This window comes from Aspergillus chevalieri, chromosome 3, assembly GCF_016861735.1.
Source record: "Aspergillus chevalieri M1 DNA, chromosome 3, nearly complete sequence".
NCBI classification, from domain to species: Eukaryota; Fungi; Ascomycota; class Eurotiomycetes; order Eurotiales; family Aspergillaceae; genus Aspergillus; species Aspergillus chevalieri.
Window position 1 is genome coordinate 1076835 of NC_057364.1, and position 18416 is coordinate 1095250.

General features: G+C 49.0%; 7 protein-coding genes across 7 annotated transcripts; 5 read left to right on the top strand and 2 right to left on the bottom strand.

Moving 5' to 3' along the window:
- Positions 1-613: 613 nt before the first annotated feature.
- Positions 614-2274, top strand: ACHE_30395S (MFS transporter; the record flags this gene model as incomplete). The annotated part of the gene is made up of 3 exons (XM_043277008.1): positions 614-781; positions 844-923; positions 981-2274. The coding sequence occupies 3 exons, from the start codon at positions 614-616 to the stop codon at positions 2272-2274; spliced, it is 1542 nt and encodes a 513-aa protein (XP_043134930.1).
- A 773-nt stretch (positions 2275-3047) lies between these two features.
- On the top strand, positions 3048-3522 carry ACHE_30396S (L-rhamnose mutarotase; the record flags this gene model as incomplete). Its single annotated transcript, XM_043277010.1, has 3 exons — positions 3048-3174; positions 3245-3381; positions 3439-3522. 3 exons carry the CDS (start codon positions 3048-3050, stop codon positions 3520-3522), a joined length of 348 nt encoding a protein of 115 aa, XP_043134931.1.
- Positions 3523-3939: 417 nt separating this feature from the next.
- Positions 3940-5418, bottom strand: ACHE_30397A (uncharacterized protein; the record flags this gene model as incomplete). The annotated part of the gene is made up of 3 exons (XM_043277011.1): positions 3940-4397; positions 4450-4510; positions 4564-5418. 3 exons carry the CDS (start codon positions 5416-5418, stop codon positions 3940-3942), a joined length of 1374 nt encoding a protein of 457 aa, XP_043134932.1.
- A 371-nt stretch (positions 5419-5789) lies between these two features.
- ACHE_30398A (kinetochore subunit FTA4 family protein) lies at positions 5790-6692 on the bottom strand (the record flags this gene model as incomplete). The annotated part of the gene is made up of 4 exons (XM_043277012.1): positions 5790-6108; positions 6167-6229; positions 6288-6456; positions 6527-6692. 4 exons carry the CDS (start codon positions 6690-6692, stop codon positions 5790-5792), a joined length of 717 nt encoding a protein of 238 aa, XP_043134933.1.
- Positions 6693-7138: 446 nt separating this feature from the next.
- ACHE_30399S (HAD family hydrolase) lies at positions 7139-7982 on the top strand (the record flags this gene model as incomplete). The annotated part of the gene is made up of 2 exons (XM_043277013.1): positions 7139-7192; positions 7242-7982. The coding sequence occupies 2 exons, from the start codon at positions 7139-7141 to the stop codon at positions 7980-7982; spliced, it is 795 nt and encodes a 264-aa protein (XP_043134934.1).
- A 2545-nt stretch (positions 7983-10527) lies between these two features.
- RPL5 (60S ribosomal protein uL18) lies at positions 10528-11664 on the top strand (the record flags this gene model as incomplete). Its single annotated transcript, XM_043277014.1, has 3 exons — positions 10528-10530; positions 10696-10733; positions 10803-11664. The coding sequence occupies 3 exons, from the start codon at positions 10528-10530 to the stop codon at positions 11662-11664; spliced, it is 903 nt and encodes a 300-aa protein (XP_043134935.1).
- Positions 11665-14432: 2768 nt separating this feature from the next.
- ACHE_30401S (putative cell wall biogenesis protein Mhp1) lies at positions 14433-18090 on the top strand (the record flags this gene model as incomplete). Its single annotated transcript, XM_043277015.1, has 2 exons — positions 14433-14517; positions 14630-18090. The coding sequence occupies 2 exons, from the start codon at positions 14433-14435 to the stop codon at positions 18088-18090; spliced, it is 3546 nt and encodes a 1181-aa protein (XP_043134936.1).
- Positions 18091-18416: the final 326 nt, after the last annotated feature.

Sequence of the window (18416 nt, forward strand, 5' to 3'; positions counted from 1 at the left end):
TATCATATCTTATCTTTGGTCGTTGTGCATGGGCCATGATGCATGCTGCAGAGCGCAGACAGCGTTTTGAGGATCATCGCTGACACCAAATGGGACTATGCTATGGACCAATCCTGGAGATCTGGTTTGTCAAGACCCGACAGGATGACTGTAGGCGAATCAGAGAAGAGCGAAAGATTGGGGTCTGGGGAGAGATAGGGTTTGTGTTACAATTTTCCAAAAGAGACGAATTGCTGACAGGGTCTGATTGCGCGTGGTCTGCTGGCGATTGTCTGGACAGAGTCGGGCAGGATGCTCGCTGCAATGACGGTTTGGTTCGAGATAACTGGGATTTTGTGTTCCACTATGTTGAATCATGGGATATCCAAATGGCTTGGTTATCTCTTGGTACTGGTTTCTCGGACGAGCTTCAAGCTCTATATAGAGCTGTCGCTTGCGCCTTTTTTATACGCTTCCTCTTTCAGATATCATTATCTTTACTATTTCCCGCTTAATTCGAACATAGCATCTCCGCGCAATTACCCTCCCCATCTCTCTCTCTCTCTCGATCTTTCTCCGCGGCATATACCTACAAACCTTACATACCATTGACAGGAATAGTGGATCGTGGGCAATGGACTTTGTGAAACTGCTTTTTGTTTCTCCGGAAGTCAACCCCAGCAACCGGAAAGCCTTGTCAATTCCCGTCTTCAATCCCTTTGACAAGTATGGCCGTGTTTTCACATTCTCATGGCTGGGATTCATGGTTGCGTTCCTCTCGTGGTACGCATTCCCACCCCTGGTACGTCTCGATATTCTCATCCCTTGTGTATTGGACAATTGTTAACATGAAAATGGTCATAGTTGACGGCCACAATCAAAAATGACCTGGGCATGAACCAGGGACAGGTTGCAAACTCGAATATCGTTGCTCTCCTCGCCACGTAGGTTGCCCGACATACAAGCGAAAAGAATAATTAGCAAGTAATTAACTCCCGCAGACTCCTAGTCAGACTCATCGCCGGACCACTATGCGATCGCTTCGGCCCCCGTCTCGTCTTCGTCGGCCTTCTCCTCTGCGGCTCCATCCCGACTGCCATGGCCGGCCTCGTCACCAACCCCCAAGGTCTGATCGCATTGCGCTTTTTCGTTGGTATCCTGGGAGGCACGTTTGTCCCCTGTCAGGTCTGGTGTACCGGGTTCTTTGACAAGAAGATTGTTGGAACTGCCAATTCCCTGGCTGGTGGATGGGGGAACTCTGGTGGCGGTATTACCTATTTTGTCATGCCTGCAGTGTATGACTCCCTCGTCCATTCTCAGGGCCTCGCGCCACACAGGGCATGGCGAGTCGCCTATGTGATTCCATTCGTTATCATTGTGGCCCTGGCTTTGGCTATGCTTTTCACCTGCGACGATACCCCAATGGGCAAATGGTCCGAACGCCACATCTGGATGAAGGAGAATAATCTCCAAGCCGCTAATGTGAACATCGTCGACATTACCCCCAGAAATCCCTCAAGCCGCACATCCGGCGCACCCTCCATAAGCCAGGTCGTCGCCGTCTCCGACGTCGAGAAGAAGGGCGCAGAAACACCCAACAACATTGTTGACACCGAAGCTCAAACAACAGGACAAGTTGGCATCCTCCACACAGCCACAACACCTCCAACTCCCTCCCATAAAGAAACTCTCAGCATCATGTTCAGCCTCTCCACCCTTGCCGTCGCAATCCCCTACGCCTGCTCCTTCGGCTCCGAGCTCTCCATCAACTCCATCCTCGGCGACTACTACGCCCAGAACTTCCCTTACATGAGCCAGACCCGGACAGGACAATGGGCCGCCATGTTCGGGCTGCTGAACATTGTCTGCCGTCCGGCTGGTGGCTTCGTCGCAGATTTTGTGTATCGATATACCGAAACAGTCTGGTCGAAGAAAATTCTTCTGGTGTTTCTGGGCGTGATAATGGGAGCTTTCCAGCTTGCGATGGGCCTTTCGGATCCGAAGGACGAGGCTACCATGTTTGGACTGACGGCTGGGTTGGCGTTTTTCTTGGAGGCGTGTAATGGGGCGAACTTTGCGCTTGTGCCGCATGTGCATTCGTTTGCTAATGGTATCGTCTCTGGTACTGTTGGTGGTCTGGGAAACCTTGGTGGAATTATCTTCGCGATCATCTTCCGATACAATGGGAGTCACTATGCGCGCTCGTTGTGGATCATCGGTGTTATCTGCATTGCTGGAAACATGCTTCTTTCTTGGATCCGGCCAGTGCCTAGGGGCCAGACAACGCGGTCATGATTGATTTAATATGTTTCATATGTCCTACGCTGGGTCTTTTACGGAGCACATGCTTGGAGCTTGGTAAGGCGTCTTGGTTTGGTTTGATCGGATTAGTTTCTGTTAGTCAATTGGTTATACCAGGAGTTATTGAAGCATAGATATGATACGCTGGACATTCTTTCTGTTCTTCTCGACTTCAGATAGAGCAGTGCTCTGTAAAGTCCTTGGGCTTATGATGAGTGGATACAACTCGCAAGGATGCAAGTTCAAGTAAGTGCCCGCAGGGTAGAGACAGAAACATCAAAGACGGAAATCGAAATAGATGTAAAACACAGAAAACAAGACATTGACAGTGAGTTTCTGGCTATGAGTACGGCGACCAATTCTACGTAACCAACGCAGCATATACCGATAACTACTTGGATTACTTGCGTGGATGGAGGGGAGTTGTGGTATGGCATGATGACTTGGAGATGCTAAAGTGTAGTTCGTGGTAATTATCAAGTGGCAGCACTTGAACAGCTTCGCCAAGCTGTTTTTTGCATTGCAGCTTTGAGCCGGGGGAGAGGGGTGGAGAGAGGGTTAGCTGGAGCAGGTAATTAGGGAATAAAAAAGGTTTTAACGTTCTTTTCTCCTCATGTTTTCTCGGGTTAAAGCACCCCGAGCATGAGAGGTACTTAGTATTCCGAAGCAAGGCCTTCCACTCACTAAATTTCGAGGAAAATAGACCTTATTTCAACGCTCCTTGGGTACCAATCGAGATATATCCAAGGAACCCGAAAGAAAAAGAAATGTCCACCCGTCGCATCGCCCAAATCGTCCACCTCAAGCCCTCCGCCGTCGAAGCCTATAAAAAATGCCACGCAGCTGTTTGGCCTGAAGTACTCCAACAGATCCAAGACTGCAACATCACAGATTGTACTTCACCTCACTTCAACCATGCTTTGTGTACAACTAGACTAATAAGTGGATGTTATGAGCGTGGCAGACTCGATTTTCTTCGATAATGACCGCACACTGTTCGCTACATTCAAATGGGTCGGGACTGATTGGGAGAGCGATATGAAGAAGATGAGCGAGAATCTGAAAGTGAGGGAGTGGTGGGCTATGACAGATGGGATGCAGGTGTGTTTCTTTTCTTCATCTGTTTTTAGCGGTCCTGAAAATGCTGATTCTGCGTAGGAAAGCCCTATTCCCGGTGCCATAAGCAGTGCAGAAGGCCCCGGCTGGTGGAAGGTTTTGGATGAGGTGTTCCATACGGACTGATTTACGGACTGGATAGAATGGCTCTCGAGCTTTGTTCTTTATTAATTATTTAATACAAAAAACACCCAACTGTCGACAGACACCCAATATCCAGGCAATTCCAGACTTCCGAATCGCAATCAGCATCCGAATATCCAGGCTATCCAGGGACGTTCCAGAACACAATGAGAGCTCTGGGCATCCAGACGGTCCGAGGACGACAGATCGCAGCCGCAATCTAGATATCCTAGTCCCAGATGCAGGTAGAGGGAGAATGACAACAAATAGTGTACACAAAACATAGATTGGGGTATCTTCACAAGGAAAATCTTGAAGAAATTCGCTCAAAACGCCCTGTCATAGAAAAGAGAGGGGCTTTTATCGTAACTCGTGGACGCTCATAAATATTATCGTGAGGTATGGCGCTCAAGTTGCCCTTTACTCAACGCTCGGTGGAACATCCTTCAGGATCTCCCAGCCGTACTCTTCCTCAGGCTTCTCCGGCTCCATGCCCAGGGCGTCACGGTAAGCGCGTACCTCATTCTGAAGCCCGGCGACGATACGAATAGGCACCTCTTCCTCTTCGCAGCGGAGTCGGTACGCAGTGCGGATCATTTCAGAGCATCTCATAGTCTGAGCGTGCCAGTAATCGCGGTCAAGACGACTCTCAAGATGGGCGTCACGCTCGGCTTGAAGAAGGTTGTTGTACTGGCGTTTCTGGGCCAGGAAGTGCATGTTGTTGTTCTGGCAATAGTTGCGAATTTGCTCAACCATCGTGCCGACCGCGGCCTCGTATTCACCGATCAACTTGGTGTTTTCGTCTTGTTCGTGCTTCAAAATCTCGACTGTGCGTTTTTCTTTGGCGAGAGCACGTTCGAGTTCCGCAATACGAGCAGCTATTTCTGTCAATTTCCTATTTATGATAAGATTATTCATATAGAAACTCACCACTGATCTCCGTGCTGACTTGCTGAATGCTGGGGTTCGCGCCTTCGGTAGCAGCACGGTTCTAAGTCGCTGTCAGTCTGTCCTGAGTCGGTAGGAATTGACCTGATAACATACCATGAGATCCTCCGCACTCGTAACAATGCTCTTGGTCATATCACGATTGTTCTTGAGCACATCGCTCAACTCCAAAACCATATCGTACAAGTGCTGGAGATCCATCTGGTGGCCAGCATTCATCGGAAGGCCACCGTTCATACCAGGCATGGCGCCCCCATTCACTTGCCCAGCCGCATGAGACATACCTCCAGAAATCGACTGACGAGGGACGTTACCAACGTTGTTGGGGTTTTCAACGTAGCCCGAGAACATGCCCGAGCTGGGGCTGCTTCCACTGTTCATAGACATATTGGCACTCTCAAAAGCCTGGTTCAGCTGCTCGAACTGAGGATCAGAAGAAGGATTCTGATTGGGTCGGGACTGAAGCTCTTCTTCTGGGACAATAGAAGGAGTAGATTCAATTCCCAACACTTCCCGTCGAAAACTCTCGAGATCGGCGGGGGTTACGTGAGTGGAGCGACGACGGTGTCCACGCCTCGGGTTCGGACGCGGCAGACCAGACTCGTCGAAGACAATGTCACCTCGACGGATGGTTGCGAATCGGTCGGGGTACAGATGGACGCGAGATAGGGTGCCCTGAGGACGCGGAAGAGGGGTCTCAGAAAACTGCTCACGCGTTCTCTGAGATTGAAGTTCAGGAGTAGGTAGAGGACGACGATCAGAATCGCCAACAGCGATATCGACGCGAGCAATAGAAGAACGACGGCGACGAGTAGGAGGGGCAAATGAGGAGCGAGGAGGAGACGAGCTCGAGGCGGTTCCTGAGGAAGCCAACGGGCGGTGGACAGCTGCAGAACTCTGTCTCTGGGATACCGTGACTGAGGCGGTGAGAGGAGCATCATGATTTTCCATGATGAAAGGGTGGCTGTTATGGCTATCACAGAGATAGCTGGATGAGGAGAAATAGAGAAAGGAAGAGAAAGAAATATTCACTGCTTTTTTTTTGTTTTTTTCACTGTGGACAACGCCGAGTAAAAGCAGTGTGTATGGATGTTATTTCCATCACTTCTCAATCTCAGTTACTGGAAACTATCCTGAGGGCTCCTCATTTATCCCTTGCACTGTCTAGGTATGAAATTGCTTGTACTTAGGACGTGTCTACTGCTGTATTGTGGAGATCATCGCTTATATTCGAGAAAAGTCATAAAAAGTTGTCGTTTTCGTATGAGACAGCTTGTATACAGTTGCAACACCCAAAACGTACATTCCCCGTTATTCCCACATCACGAATCCAGGTCAAGCAGCGCCTCCAACTTTTGGTCAGACCCGGTTGGGTACGAGACATTCTCAGTCTGCGAAGCATAATCGCTTGTTCGCTTTTTCTGTCCAATCCGACCCCCAACCCGGGCAACCAACATCCTCATCTTCTCCAGTTCTTGTACCAATTCTCCATCTCGAGTAATCAGGTTCGGCTGGATATTCTGTTGTGGCTCTAGGAAAGGTTCCAAGAGGCGTTGTAATCGTCGTAGCTGACCCAGTCGACGTTGTCGCTGCTGTCGTTGCTCATTAAGTTCCGCAAGACGTTCTCGTAGCTGTCGATACCTGCATGTCCTGCCGTTAGCCTAGGGAATTTATAACCAATGACATCGCTCGTCCTAACCTCATGCGCTCTTCTTCGCTGGCAGATGGGTGTTCTAGGCGCGTCGGTAATTTCGCGATGTTCCTAAGAGGGAAAAGATGTCAGTGGATTTGTCGGTTGTATTTCAGCCATACAGACGTACAGTTGATTTGACAGGTCAACTGTCTTCTCGACTCCCTTCTCATTCAATCCCAAGCTGCGCGCCTCCTGGCTAATAGCAGACCAATAGAGACTTGCGACCTGCTGCGCGACATGATGGATAGCCTGCGAGGAGTAAACGATGCGATTATGCTGCTTCAATATCGCATTTACTTTTCCAAGTCAGCCTCAGCCTCAACCCATACAGCATATAACAATCAAAGGTGCAACACTCAACCGCACCTTTCTGCATAACATCCTCAACCACCTTATCACTCAGATCGTCCGCCTCCGTTTCCACCGCATAAGCCCGCCAATTCTCCGCCGGCTCGAGACTCTCTGACAGGATTCGCACCTGGGTCCGGATAAAGGACGCTTTCAATTCGGAAACTGTGCGCGTCGGGTCCATGGCCCCATCTCGACTGCTGTTTCTTTCCTGGGGATTATGTCGGCGCCGTTCATTCGAACCGTTGGCGCATGGCTTGGCGCGTCGTTTTCCTTTTTTTATCGATAAGGTCACGTGTCATTCTTGCGAATGCCGAGGGTAGCTGAGCAAGTGTCTTTTGATGTCGTTGAGTAACAGGGGTTGGATTGACTAGAGTATCCAATCGTGGTTTGCAGCTTTGCCGTTAGCCATAATTTTGTCGCCATCTTTGACATGTCATAGTTAAACGACCTCATCTACTCTTGCCCCAGATATATATCTAACCTCGGCAACTTGGATAGACCGAGAGCTCCGCAAATCACTTCGATCTTCCTACTTAAACCTGACTACAGGAGTTCCAATTATCGATACTATTGCATTCTCTACACAAGACCAATATTCCAGCAGCAAGTTTGGACCAAACACCTACAATGGCAGAGGACAAGCAACCTGTGGGCCTACTCTTCGATATCGGGGGAGTCTGCGTACGGTACTAATTAATACCAATAGAAAAAAGTAGCTGACAATACGCAGGTCGTCTCCCCCTTTCAAGCAATCTTAGACTACGAAATTTCCCAAAACATTCCCCCAGGATGGGTGAACTTCAGCATCTCCCGAACGTCGCCCTACGGCAGCTGGCATAAACTAGAGCGCGGCGAGATCAAAATGGACGCCGACTTCTTCGCCAACTTCAACAAGGACCTGCGCAGCCCAGAACTTTGGAAGCAATTCAACGCCAGACTCCAACAGAGCAAGGCACACGGTACTGCTGCTGCTGCCACGTTACCGCCGATGCCAGAGGTAGACGCGGAGTGGCTTTTCTGGGAGATGATGCGGATATCTCGCACGCCGGATCCGTATATGTTCCCTGCTTTGAAGAAGTTGCGGGAGTCGGGGAAATTTGTGGTTGGGGCTTTGTCGAATACGGTCATATATCCTGAAGGGCATCCGTATAATGAGGATGCGATTGGGCTCAAGTCGCAGTTTGATTTCTTCATTTCGTCGGCACATTCGGGGCTCAGGAAACCGGATCCGAAGATCTACGAAGCAGCGTTGAAGGAAATGGATGCGTTAGCGAAGGAGAAGCGAATTGGGAGAGCTAGTGCGTCGGATGTTGTCTTTTTTGATGACATCGGCGAGAACCTGAAAGCTGCGAAGAAGGCTGGGATGCGGACTGTTAAAGTCATGCTTGGAAAGACGCAGGATGCCGTTAAGGAGTTGGAGAAGTTGACTGGACTTGAACTGTTGGAGACCAAAGACGAAGCGAAACTATAGATGCAGAAAACCTTGGATTCTATATCATCCGTACGTGAGAGACAGTACGTTGAAGGCATGATCAGCTATCTAGAAATGGATTATTGTACTGCACAGCAATGCAAATATGTGCCTAATTTCACTAAAGTAAGTTATCATCGGGGTATCTGTAGTAATACATCGTAAGAAACGCCAGTGAACAACACAGAATGTTAGAAATCATAAGCTTGAAACAATGGCTTTGGCCTCGGGTATGTGAAATCTTGCCCGGGGCATCCAAAACGGAAGTACTCATATCTCCCGGACATTGATATTGACCACCCTCGTGAGCCTGCTGTAAATCTTCTTTAATAACGATCACCGTAGAAATAGCAAGGAATGATGCATAACGTAGTAAATTGACCGAGTCTGTGGAGTGTAGTGAGATTATCAGTTCGCAAGAGTGAACCTGGAGATGACGACTTTATTGAGGCTGTCCAGAACTTCAACACTTGAGAAGTCATCCGAAAACACGGCTCTCCATAAGTTTTCTACCTTGCCTACTTGCTGTTAGATATGTATTCTCTGAGGGTGGGTGTACAGCATACCGTAGCTCCGAGGCTTGCTCGTCCTGCAATCTATGATTAACCATTCAATCAGAGATTTGTTTATCCAGCTTCCATAAGCCCCACCGGGATGAAAACGCTTGCAATGCTGGCTTAGACGACTGCCTTCTCGCAAAATCTCGACCCCCCACTTCGCCTCTGAGATCCAAAAATCGATGCGTCCTCCGTTATTACAATCTGTCCACTCACTTGATACCCGCGTTGCAAATCCTAAAACCTGGTGCAGAGCTCTATAGAATTCATCTTGGTAGATGAATTCAACAGGGCGGCGAAGAGAGCCGGTGGTGAGGATATCAGTGTTCGCGATAAGCTGCCTAGTCGAGAACCGTCGTAAGACTTCTGCACAAAGCGCTCGAAGATTGGTATTTTCTTTATCGAAAAAGGCCCAGTGGATGTAGTATAATACCGCTCCATAAACCTATAGATTATAGAAGAAATTTTGTTAGCTGTGTTCCATAGCAAATCAGAAAACGTCACCCACTTTGCATGTAACCGAGTTGGATAGACAAGGACGACCTGAGATGCAGAAATATCAACCGCTTCAGAGTGTAACCAACCCATCACATAGCATTCCTGCAATCCAGGCCGGCCGGGATCGCGCGGAATGCTCTTTAGAACAAGAGCTTGTCTCAGGACGTGAATTGCATCGGGAGATGGATTTTTTACAAAGCTTCTGGACACAGGCGTATTGGCGAGGCTGTGAAAAGACTCCTCTTCTTGGTCAAGTAGCTCGACTATATCCTTCTTTCCAACGGCTTTTTTCTCATCATATTTGAGAGCTTTGTGGAAGACCTACCAAAGTGATCGACATGGAAGCATTGAAGCATAAATAGTCTGATTTACGTTTTTCAGCATAGCAACTACGGATACTACAGCACCTGGATGACCCGATGTCAACATGAAAATATACTGCGCAGCTTCGGATGTGAGTTTTAAGCGGCAGCGATAATCGTCACATAACCAGAGCACGTCATCGAATTCAGCTTGAGTATAGAACAGAGATATCGCTGGTGAGCCGGGTAGTTCTGATCGGATAATCCGAACACACGGTGTTGGGTGCCGAGTTCTGCTAAAGGGCTTCCGACCATGTACTCGAGAGTTCCCGTGCTGGGAGATCCGTATGAACTAAAAGCGCAAATTCTCGGGCCGCCCAGCCGGCCATGCTGGTACTTAATGAATGAGATCCAGATCTCGGTATCGTCGTAGCACATCTGTGCCTCATCAAAAATCCAGACTATTGGCGCGTCCTTGATTGTGGAGTGGTCGAGTCTGACATTCGGGAGACGTTTGGATTTTTGTAGGAGAAAACCAATGCCGTCCGTGGCTTTCGGCCAAGCATCGATGATAATGACGGGTTGATGGCGCTCTTTGTAATAGGAATATAGAAGATTCGCAAGCGTGCTTTTTCCTGACGCTGGAGTACCGCGGACAAGAGCGATTCAATGTTCTTCGAGCATCTCAGCTAAGCTCTGCACCGCCTGTGCGTGTGGACAACGAAAGGAATCATCTATTCCTGTTAGCACATAGTAAAGCAGAAAAAAGCCGCTATAAACTGACCCATTTTGATAGCTGTTCCACCGAAAGATTGCCAGAGATAATTCACTTTGGCATAGTAGGGAGAAAAGCTTGTTCCAATCGAAACTTGTCGAACTTGGGTTAGGAAGGAAAGAGCTACCGGACAGAGCCATAAAAAAAAAGAGGGAAGAGGACAGATTGAAACCAACGATTATGCAATATACAGAGTAGTATGTATTACATAGGAGTAAATCGTGTACATGGCTTTGGGGAGTACGATTACTACTCTGTAAAATGATGCGCGTCACTCGTCGCCAACCCCATTCTCAAGCCCGGATGCAGCCAGTGCTAAGCGAAGTCCCCCACAAAGCCAGCCCACGAAATTCTCCCACTCTTCTTTTTTTCTTTCCGCAGCCAACGTCGACATATCGCCAGCAACCGTCAAAATGGTGAGTTTTATATTCATCGCGAACGATTGAATCGTTGTCCGCCATGCAGAAATGCATCTGTTTTCTCTCTCCCATCAGTTTTTGTGGGCTTGAGACGGGTCTTTGCAAGATGCTTCGGACGGGACTTCTGAAGCGCAAATTGCTGACTCGGATTGTGTGAAATAGGCCTTCCACAAGACCGTCAAGAACAGCGCGTACTTCAGGTGAGTTTTTCTCTAGAAAAATTTTTTTTTTGTTTTTAAATCCCGGAAAACCGAAACTAACTGTAACAGCCGCTACCAGACCAAGTACCGCCGTCGCCGTGAGGGTAAGACCGACTACTACGCCCGTAAGCGCCTCATCACCCAGGCCAAGAACAAGTACAATTCGCCCAAGTACCGTCTGGTTGTTCGCTTCACCAACCGCGACGTCATCACTCAGATCGTCCACTCTGAGATCTCGGGTGACAAGGTCTTCGCCTCCGCTTACTCTCACGAGCTCAAGCGCTATGGTATCACCCAGGGTCTGACCAACTGGGCTGCCGCCTACGCCACCGGTCTCCTCCTTGCCCGCCGTACCCTCAAGAAGCTCGGCCTTGACGAGCAGTTCACTGGTGTCGAGGAGGCTGACGGTGAATACAAGCTCACTGAGGCCATCGAGACCGACGAGGGCACCCGCCGTCCCTTCAAGGCCTTCCTTGATGTTGGTCTTGTCCGCACCTCCACCGGTGCCCGTGTCTTCGGTGCCATGAAGGGTGCCTCCGATGGTGGTATCTTCATCCCCCACTCCGAGAACCGCTTCCCCGGTTACGATATTGAGTCCGAGGAGCTCGACGCCGAGACTCTCCGCCGCTACATCCTCGGTGGCCACGTTGCTGAGTACATGGAGACCCTCGCTGATGATGATGAGGAGCGCTACCGCTCTCAGTTCATCAAGTACATCGAGGACGAGATCGATGCTGGTGACCTTGAGGACGCCTACCTCGAGGCCCACAAGGCCATTCGTGAGGACCCCTTCAAGAAGGACGAGGAGGCCGGCCCCAAGAAGACCAAGGAGGAGTGGAAGGCCGAGAGCAAGAAGTACCGCCCTGGCAAGCTTCCCCGTGAGGAGAAGAAGGCTCGTGTTGAGGCCAAGATCCGTGAGCTTGCTGCTTAAATGATATGTCACGATATGGAAGACTACGGTCGTGCTTGAGTGTACAACATTGGGTGCGATAATCAAAAAAGTTCTACTTTTTTCTCAAAATATCTTGACATACTTTTTTTCTTTGTGTTTTGTCTATTTCGTGTAGCTGGATGGATATGGATTGATACCACATGGAGTTCTGGATTTCTTCAACCGCACCGCTTTGCTTTGGAATCGTAGTCGTAGTAAACTCATAACAGCCCTACCCTAGCCCGTGCAGAAACTGATACCCCAATGGAGACAGCAAGGAAGATTGGACTGGTCTTAACCCAAACCATATTCTAGAAATTTTCATTCCCCAATACAAATGCAAGCGGTGTGTACCATACGGCAGATGTGGATCATATCTCCAACATGAAGAATTTGCTCCGAAACCTGATTTACTCAGAAAATCGATGAGAATCAGTGGTAGGAGCGTCTAGACTTTTCTGGCTTTTTTGTGGTGTCACCTGATGCCGATTCGGAGCTTGTCGCCTCAACGGGTAAGCAAGAGGACGCACCGACTACGGAGGCGTATGTACAATTCTACCAAGCGGAGTATTTTTCTACTGTCATTGGTATTGGTTCAGTGATCATTTACAGAGCACTTCATGTGTGATGAAATGTTCCCAAGCGAGACAGGCGATCTCAACCTCTCAAAACTGCAGAATCATGTGTTCAGTCCTACGGCAAAAGCCAGGGTCCACACATTGTCTGAGTTATCCACCATGATCTTCATAACCCAGATGGGCCAACTCTATGGTGGCGCACAGGTTCAGTTCAGCTAAATCCACTGCTGGATATCCGACCACCGAATATGGCACCGGTAAGCGTTGGTTTAAGAATTCAGATGTCATTTGCCAATCTGCATGTGTTCAACTAAGCCTTAAAGGCTTACTGTATCCGTACTCAGTACCGTATGAGCAGTCAGCAGAGCAGCGTAGATGTACAAGCACTCGTATGTATGTACCCGAAAGAAACGAGGCTATGCCATCAGCTGATTCAGAGATCAGTGCTCTACAAGTGCATACACTGTATGTACGCTTCTGCACGATTCCAGATATGGCCCATGAGTTAAGTTTGTATGGCGAGTGACAGCACATCAGGCCATGTTCGTACCCATCATACTAGTTCAGATCATGCACATAAATTTCCATTAAAGTAGTTGGCCGATGCTAGAGAATAGGGAAGAATACTCCGGGAACGGGACACGGCAAATAACTGGCTGTGGTCGAGCCGAAGATCCCGCCAAATTAGCCGTTAATTCGGCGGAGGGGTCTGTAGGAAAGTACGGAGTACGAAGTATTGTTATATTATGTATCCCAATCCTTGCTATTAGAATCCCTCTTTATGCTTTTCTTTTTATATCCTCATCGTCATTCTGCAGATGTACTGCTACTCTACGTCTACTTAAGGTAGTGGCTGATAGAGGTGATGTCATGGCAGAAAGCGAGCGTATCAGCAAAAATGGTAATATTGGTAATACAGGATGTACTGGTAAATGCGGGGCAGTATCTGTCCAATGGAACGACATATTATGCAATCCATGGTGATACTGAACCAGGTCGATCACTTGCCACATGTCTCTAAAGGCAAAGAAGCGCTGATAGTACTAGAAGGGGAAGATCTAAGATAAGTTGACCAAATGATTCGCATAGTATGGTTTACAGGGAGAGATATACGAAGTGCATTCTTTAGACTTCGATAGAACGGTAAAGTGCAAATATGATTAGTTTTGGTAAGTTTGCCAAGTGCCCCTTAATACCAAGGATATGATTGGTTGGTTAACGACAAAGTGGGGATGTCGTAGATCAAAGTTTCCAGCGTATCATATTGTATTATATCGTACCGCTGTTTTTGCACTTGGATATAGCCTTGGCAGCTGGTCGTGTGAGATATCAACAGATGGGCTATAGTGGCGATGTTTGTAGTCTAGAGAGATTTAGTTAATTTAGATTCTGACAATGCAATTCAAATAGTGAATAAAATATAAAAATTGGCCCTGGAATTAGGGTTGTGCTAGGATATCCTCCTATCCCTATGGACAGGTCATGCTAACCTCATTCTTTCTTTTCGTTGCTAGAATAGATACTAATGCTACGTTCTTCTCATGAAGGTGGTGTAGAATCGATATCCATGGTTGCAGATAGAGCCATACCCAACAAGGAAACTCCATACTTAAAATTACAGTAATACAGTACTTGCACATCTGGCCCGTACCGCCCCCCGAAGCCATACATAGAGTTCGGCCAGCAAAATCGATGAACTCCGCTGTCACGATTGGCCTACTCCAAGTACTTGTATTTCGCACTGGCAACTCTTCGCCTTTTGACTCTCTTCTCTCTCCTTTTTATTTTATTTTTACCCTTTCAATATTCTTTGTTCTCTTTCTCTCTCTCTCTCTCTCTCTCTCAATAATCCCCTACATACTACGCGTACCGACTCACTCCACCATGCCCACCCTCCACCGTCCCGCGACTATGGAACACGATCGCCGTATGTAACCATCCACTCTGCGCATCCACGAATTTCCACGGTGAATTATATCACCTCCTTTTTCGATCGATTGTACATAGCGCTATTTTTCGAAAACAAGCGCCTCGTTTTTGCTTGCAGCCTGGACATATCTCTTTTGCTTGCTGCTGCCTTAGTTGGGAAGGCTATGCTTTGTTCTATGTGAACTCCGCTATCGCACACCGACGGTCGAACCATAACGATTTCGAAATCATCGATCGCATTATTTATTCAGCATTTTGACCATGACCGAGTTACAAATACAAGGACATACGCCAATGGAGGGCATTGAGACTGTGGATGTGAGCTGGCTTCATCATTCACAAAAAGGTGAGTATATGATCGCGCTCCGATCCGGGGTACCACAGCACACGGCCTTGTCGTTGGACAGACTACACCCAGGATTCAAATGCGACTGAAATACTAATTGGATTCCATACAGATTATATCTCCCGTTCCAAGTCAGTGAACGATAAACCAGGCGCCGATCAGGATCCGCCAACCACACTGAGGCGAAAACCATCCACGTCAGAGAAGAACACCATTTCCAATGGCCATCACCCACAGCCTCCGTCGCCAAAATCTGCTTTTCCAGAATACAAAGAAACTCCAAATGGCGACACTCCTCAGACTGGAGGGGCACCGAAAGCCAATGACACAAACACGCCTCAGAAGTCTGGGAGCAAGCCGATTTCAATCAGGCGAAATTCGTGGATTTCAAACCTAAGCTCGAAATTCTCCTCTGGATCGACACCCCCTTCCCAGTCGAACACCAAAGGATCCCAGCCAAGCCCGAAGACAGCAAACTTCGACCCACCAAATCCATTTGGAGCAGCGTATTCCCCCAGGGACAAAGAGGAGGAGAAGAAAGATGAAAGCAACCCGTTCACCTCATCCTCTCCTAGAGGTTCATCGTTTCTCTCAAATGCTTTTCGCAAGCTTTCCTCGTCTGGGAGTTCTGGACTGGGCAAGGCGCCCTCGAATGGAGTTATCTGCGAACGCCGTGTGATGAACATTGATCGAAATCGTGATCGGTGTAAGGTGCCAGACTTGGACCAGGGAAAGCTGCGCCGTGTCGCCTTTTGCGTGGATGTTGAGATCGCAGGGATATCGCGAAGGGAGTCTGAAGACGACGATGCCGCTCCGAGCAACGCGCGACGATTATTCTCCGATTCGAACAGTTCGAAGTCCAAGAAGTCGAGCCAGAAGTTGAAAGATAAGAGTGAAGCCGCTGCGTTGAAAACCCCTGAAGCTGCAGCAGTCGATAAGGAGAAGCAGGATCAGGCCCAAACGAACAATACCCCGTCGGATTCTGCATCGGGTGAGCGTAAAGCAGCGGAGGGCGAGGTCAAAGAACCTTCGCGGAAACAGGAGAAGAAGAAGCGCTCGGAAGAGGAAAGACGGGAGCGCAGAGAGCGCAGACGAAGGCAAGCCGTGGCGAACGGCTCAATTCCCTTGCAGCTGAATGCTGATGATGAGTCCAGCGCTCCATCGCAGTCCCACCCGACGACTGATCCTGTGCGTATCTACCGTCGCTGCTGTCAGCTGCGTGAAAGCCCCGTCCTGAAGAGGATAGTCGACGAGATCTCCTCTCCCTCGTCCACTCTGGTGGAGTCACCTGGAACAGTGGCTGCCCTCGAACTCAAGAGTTTCCCGATGACCTCGGAAGACATCGCCACGTTCTGCGACTGGCTAGCTGTCGTACCTGTCCGTAAACTTATACTCGAGGACTGTGGTTTGACAGATGATTCGATCCGTGCTATTCTTTCAGCGCTGCTGTCAACCAAGACCGTTGAACAGATGCAGCACAGACGAGGGCGACCCGGAAAGGCTAAATCGCAGACAGTCACAAGCGAAGAGAGAGTTAGTGTCGTGGAGAAGCTTTCACTGAAGGATAACCCGAAAATTGGGCCAGAGGGGTGGCGCTACATCTGCCTGTTCATCCACCTTTCTAAGTCTCTGAAGGCTATCGATCTCTCGGGTATTCCGTTCCCCAAGGCATCTGTTACCGCGACCGTTCCTGCGGACGCAGGATCTGCGGCTACCGAGCTCTCCACCGTATTCGCAAGATCGCTGGCGGAGCGTTTCGGGGGCGATCATCTCGAAGAGTTGTTGATTAGCGAATGCAGACCCGCTACGGATGATGTGCGCAAAATCTGCGACGCCGCCATTGCTATTGGCCTGAAGAGGCTTGGATTTGCCAACAATAACCTGACCAAGGAGGGTTTGGAACACGTCGTTCGGTATGTCAAGACCGGTAAATGTGAGGGTCTTGACCTCGGAGGCAATCCTATCCAGGATCATCTCGACTTGCTTAATACAGCCATGGAAAAGGACCACCCACTTTATGCTCTGAGCTTGGCAGACTGCTCTCTGACGCCTTCCGTGCTTTATCCGTTGTTCCAAGGATTAACACGTCTGTCGAACCTACGCTTTATCGACTTCTCCCATAACCCGGGTCTCTTCTCTGCTCAACCGGACGCATTAGCTATATTCAGACGATTCCTCCCGAAAATGACTTCTCTCAAGCGCATTCATCTTGCAGATGTCAATCTCTCTGCGGACCACGCCATCGCGCTCGCCGAAGTTCTTCCTGATAGCCCAAGCCTGTGCCATTTGAACATCTTGGAAAACCCAGCTATATCTGCGCTTGCCTCTTCGACCGATGCCCGCGGCCAGGAAGAGGCATGTGCTGTTTATGCATCCCTCATGGCCGCCGTCCGAGTTTCACGGACAATCATCGCCGTTGATATCGAAGTCCCCAGCGCGGAAAACAACGAAGTCGTGAAAGCGCTGGCATCCCAAATCGTTGCTTACTCCCTTCGGAACCTCCAAGGAGGCGCCATTGCAGAGGAACTCACCGATCCTGCGGAGCCGGTCGCTGATCGAGCCGACGTCCCAATTCCCGAGGTCCTCCAACACATTGTTGGCAATGGCTTTGGTTTTGGCGACGAAGGTGATGAAGAAGATGATGATCTTGCTCCGGATGAAGACTACGTCATTGGTGGTACCGGTGTGGTAAAGGCTCTAGGAGTGTGCTTGGGCGCAAGAGACCATCATACGCTTGGTGATCAGTCGGCACCGCCCAGTGGCACTACAACTCCCCGACACAGGAAGTCCAGATCTCTTGCTACTAATACTAAGAGGCCACGAGACATGTCAAAGAACTTGCTGGAGACAGCCCGCAATATCCGTACTAGGATTCAGTCGGCTCTTGTTCGCGAGGACAAGGCTGGCAACGAAGCGAACTACAGACGCCTGCAGTTCCTTGACTTTACACTACATCGGATGATCCAACGGTTCGAGGATGAGTATCCAGAAACGCGAGTCTTTCCACCTGTCCCCAGGGCTGTTGCGGATAGTAGCTCTCAGCATTCTGGGGATTCTGCCAACGGGTCGGGTACCAATAGTGGAGGCCAATTTAACCTCAATAACATTGACAACGAAAACGCTATTGACGATGAAGACACGGAGAATTATGCAATTGGACTGTCGCGCGCTAGCTCCATGACATCTCTCCACTCTCGTGCAATGACCTCCGAAGAAGGCCACGTCCACCGACTGGGCCAGAACCTCCGCCGCGACTTCCTCAGTCCATCTATCGATCAAGAAGCGGACGATGATGATGATGCCTCAGGCCTTGACGATGAATATATCGCCGCGTTGCGCGACAAATTGGACCGTTTGCACGAAGAACAAGAGCGTTCTTCTCGTTTCTCGGATAAGACCTTCGAGGAACTGGGTTCGACCGTGGACGATCTCTGGACGACCCAGAGACAAGATTCGGAGGCGTTTGAGAGGTTCAAGCAGAGCCAGATTGCTGCTCAAATTAACAGTGGCAGACGGAGTCGGCCTAGCACTGCTAATACCAGCCAGGGTGATCCTGAGCAGAAGTCTTCATAAGATTATGCCATGTACTGTATCTCTAATCGTTCATTTCGGGTATTTTGGATATTTCTCGGGGTGTTCAAACACAAGAACTTCTTGCTGTCTTTACCATTTATGCTTTCTAGGTCCGGTTTCTTGTGCAGCATCGTATATATTGCATTTCATGAACTTTACGATCTTGTTTTATGTTTGTAACCATATATCCTTGTTCTTTTTTTTTTTTTTTTGAATGCGTACAAGCTTGGTGTTTTGCTCTTTACTAGACGGATGGCGTTGGCCATTGCCAGACACTTCAACAATGATACCAACACTAGGCTCAACAGCATTCTTTCGCTGGATGT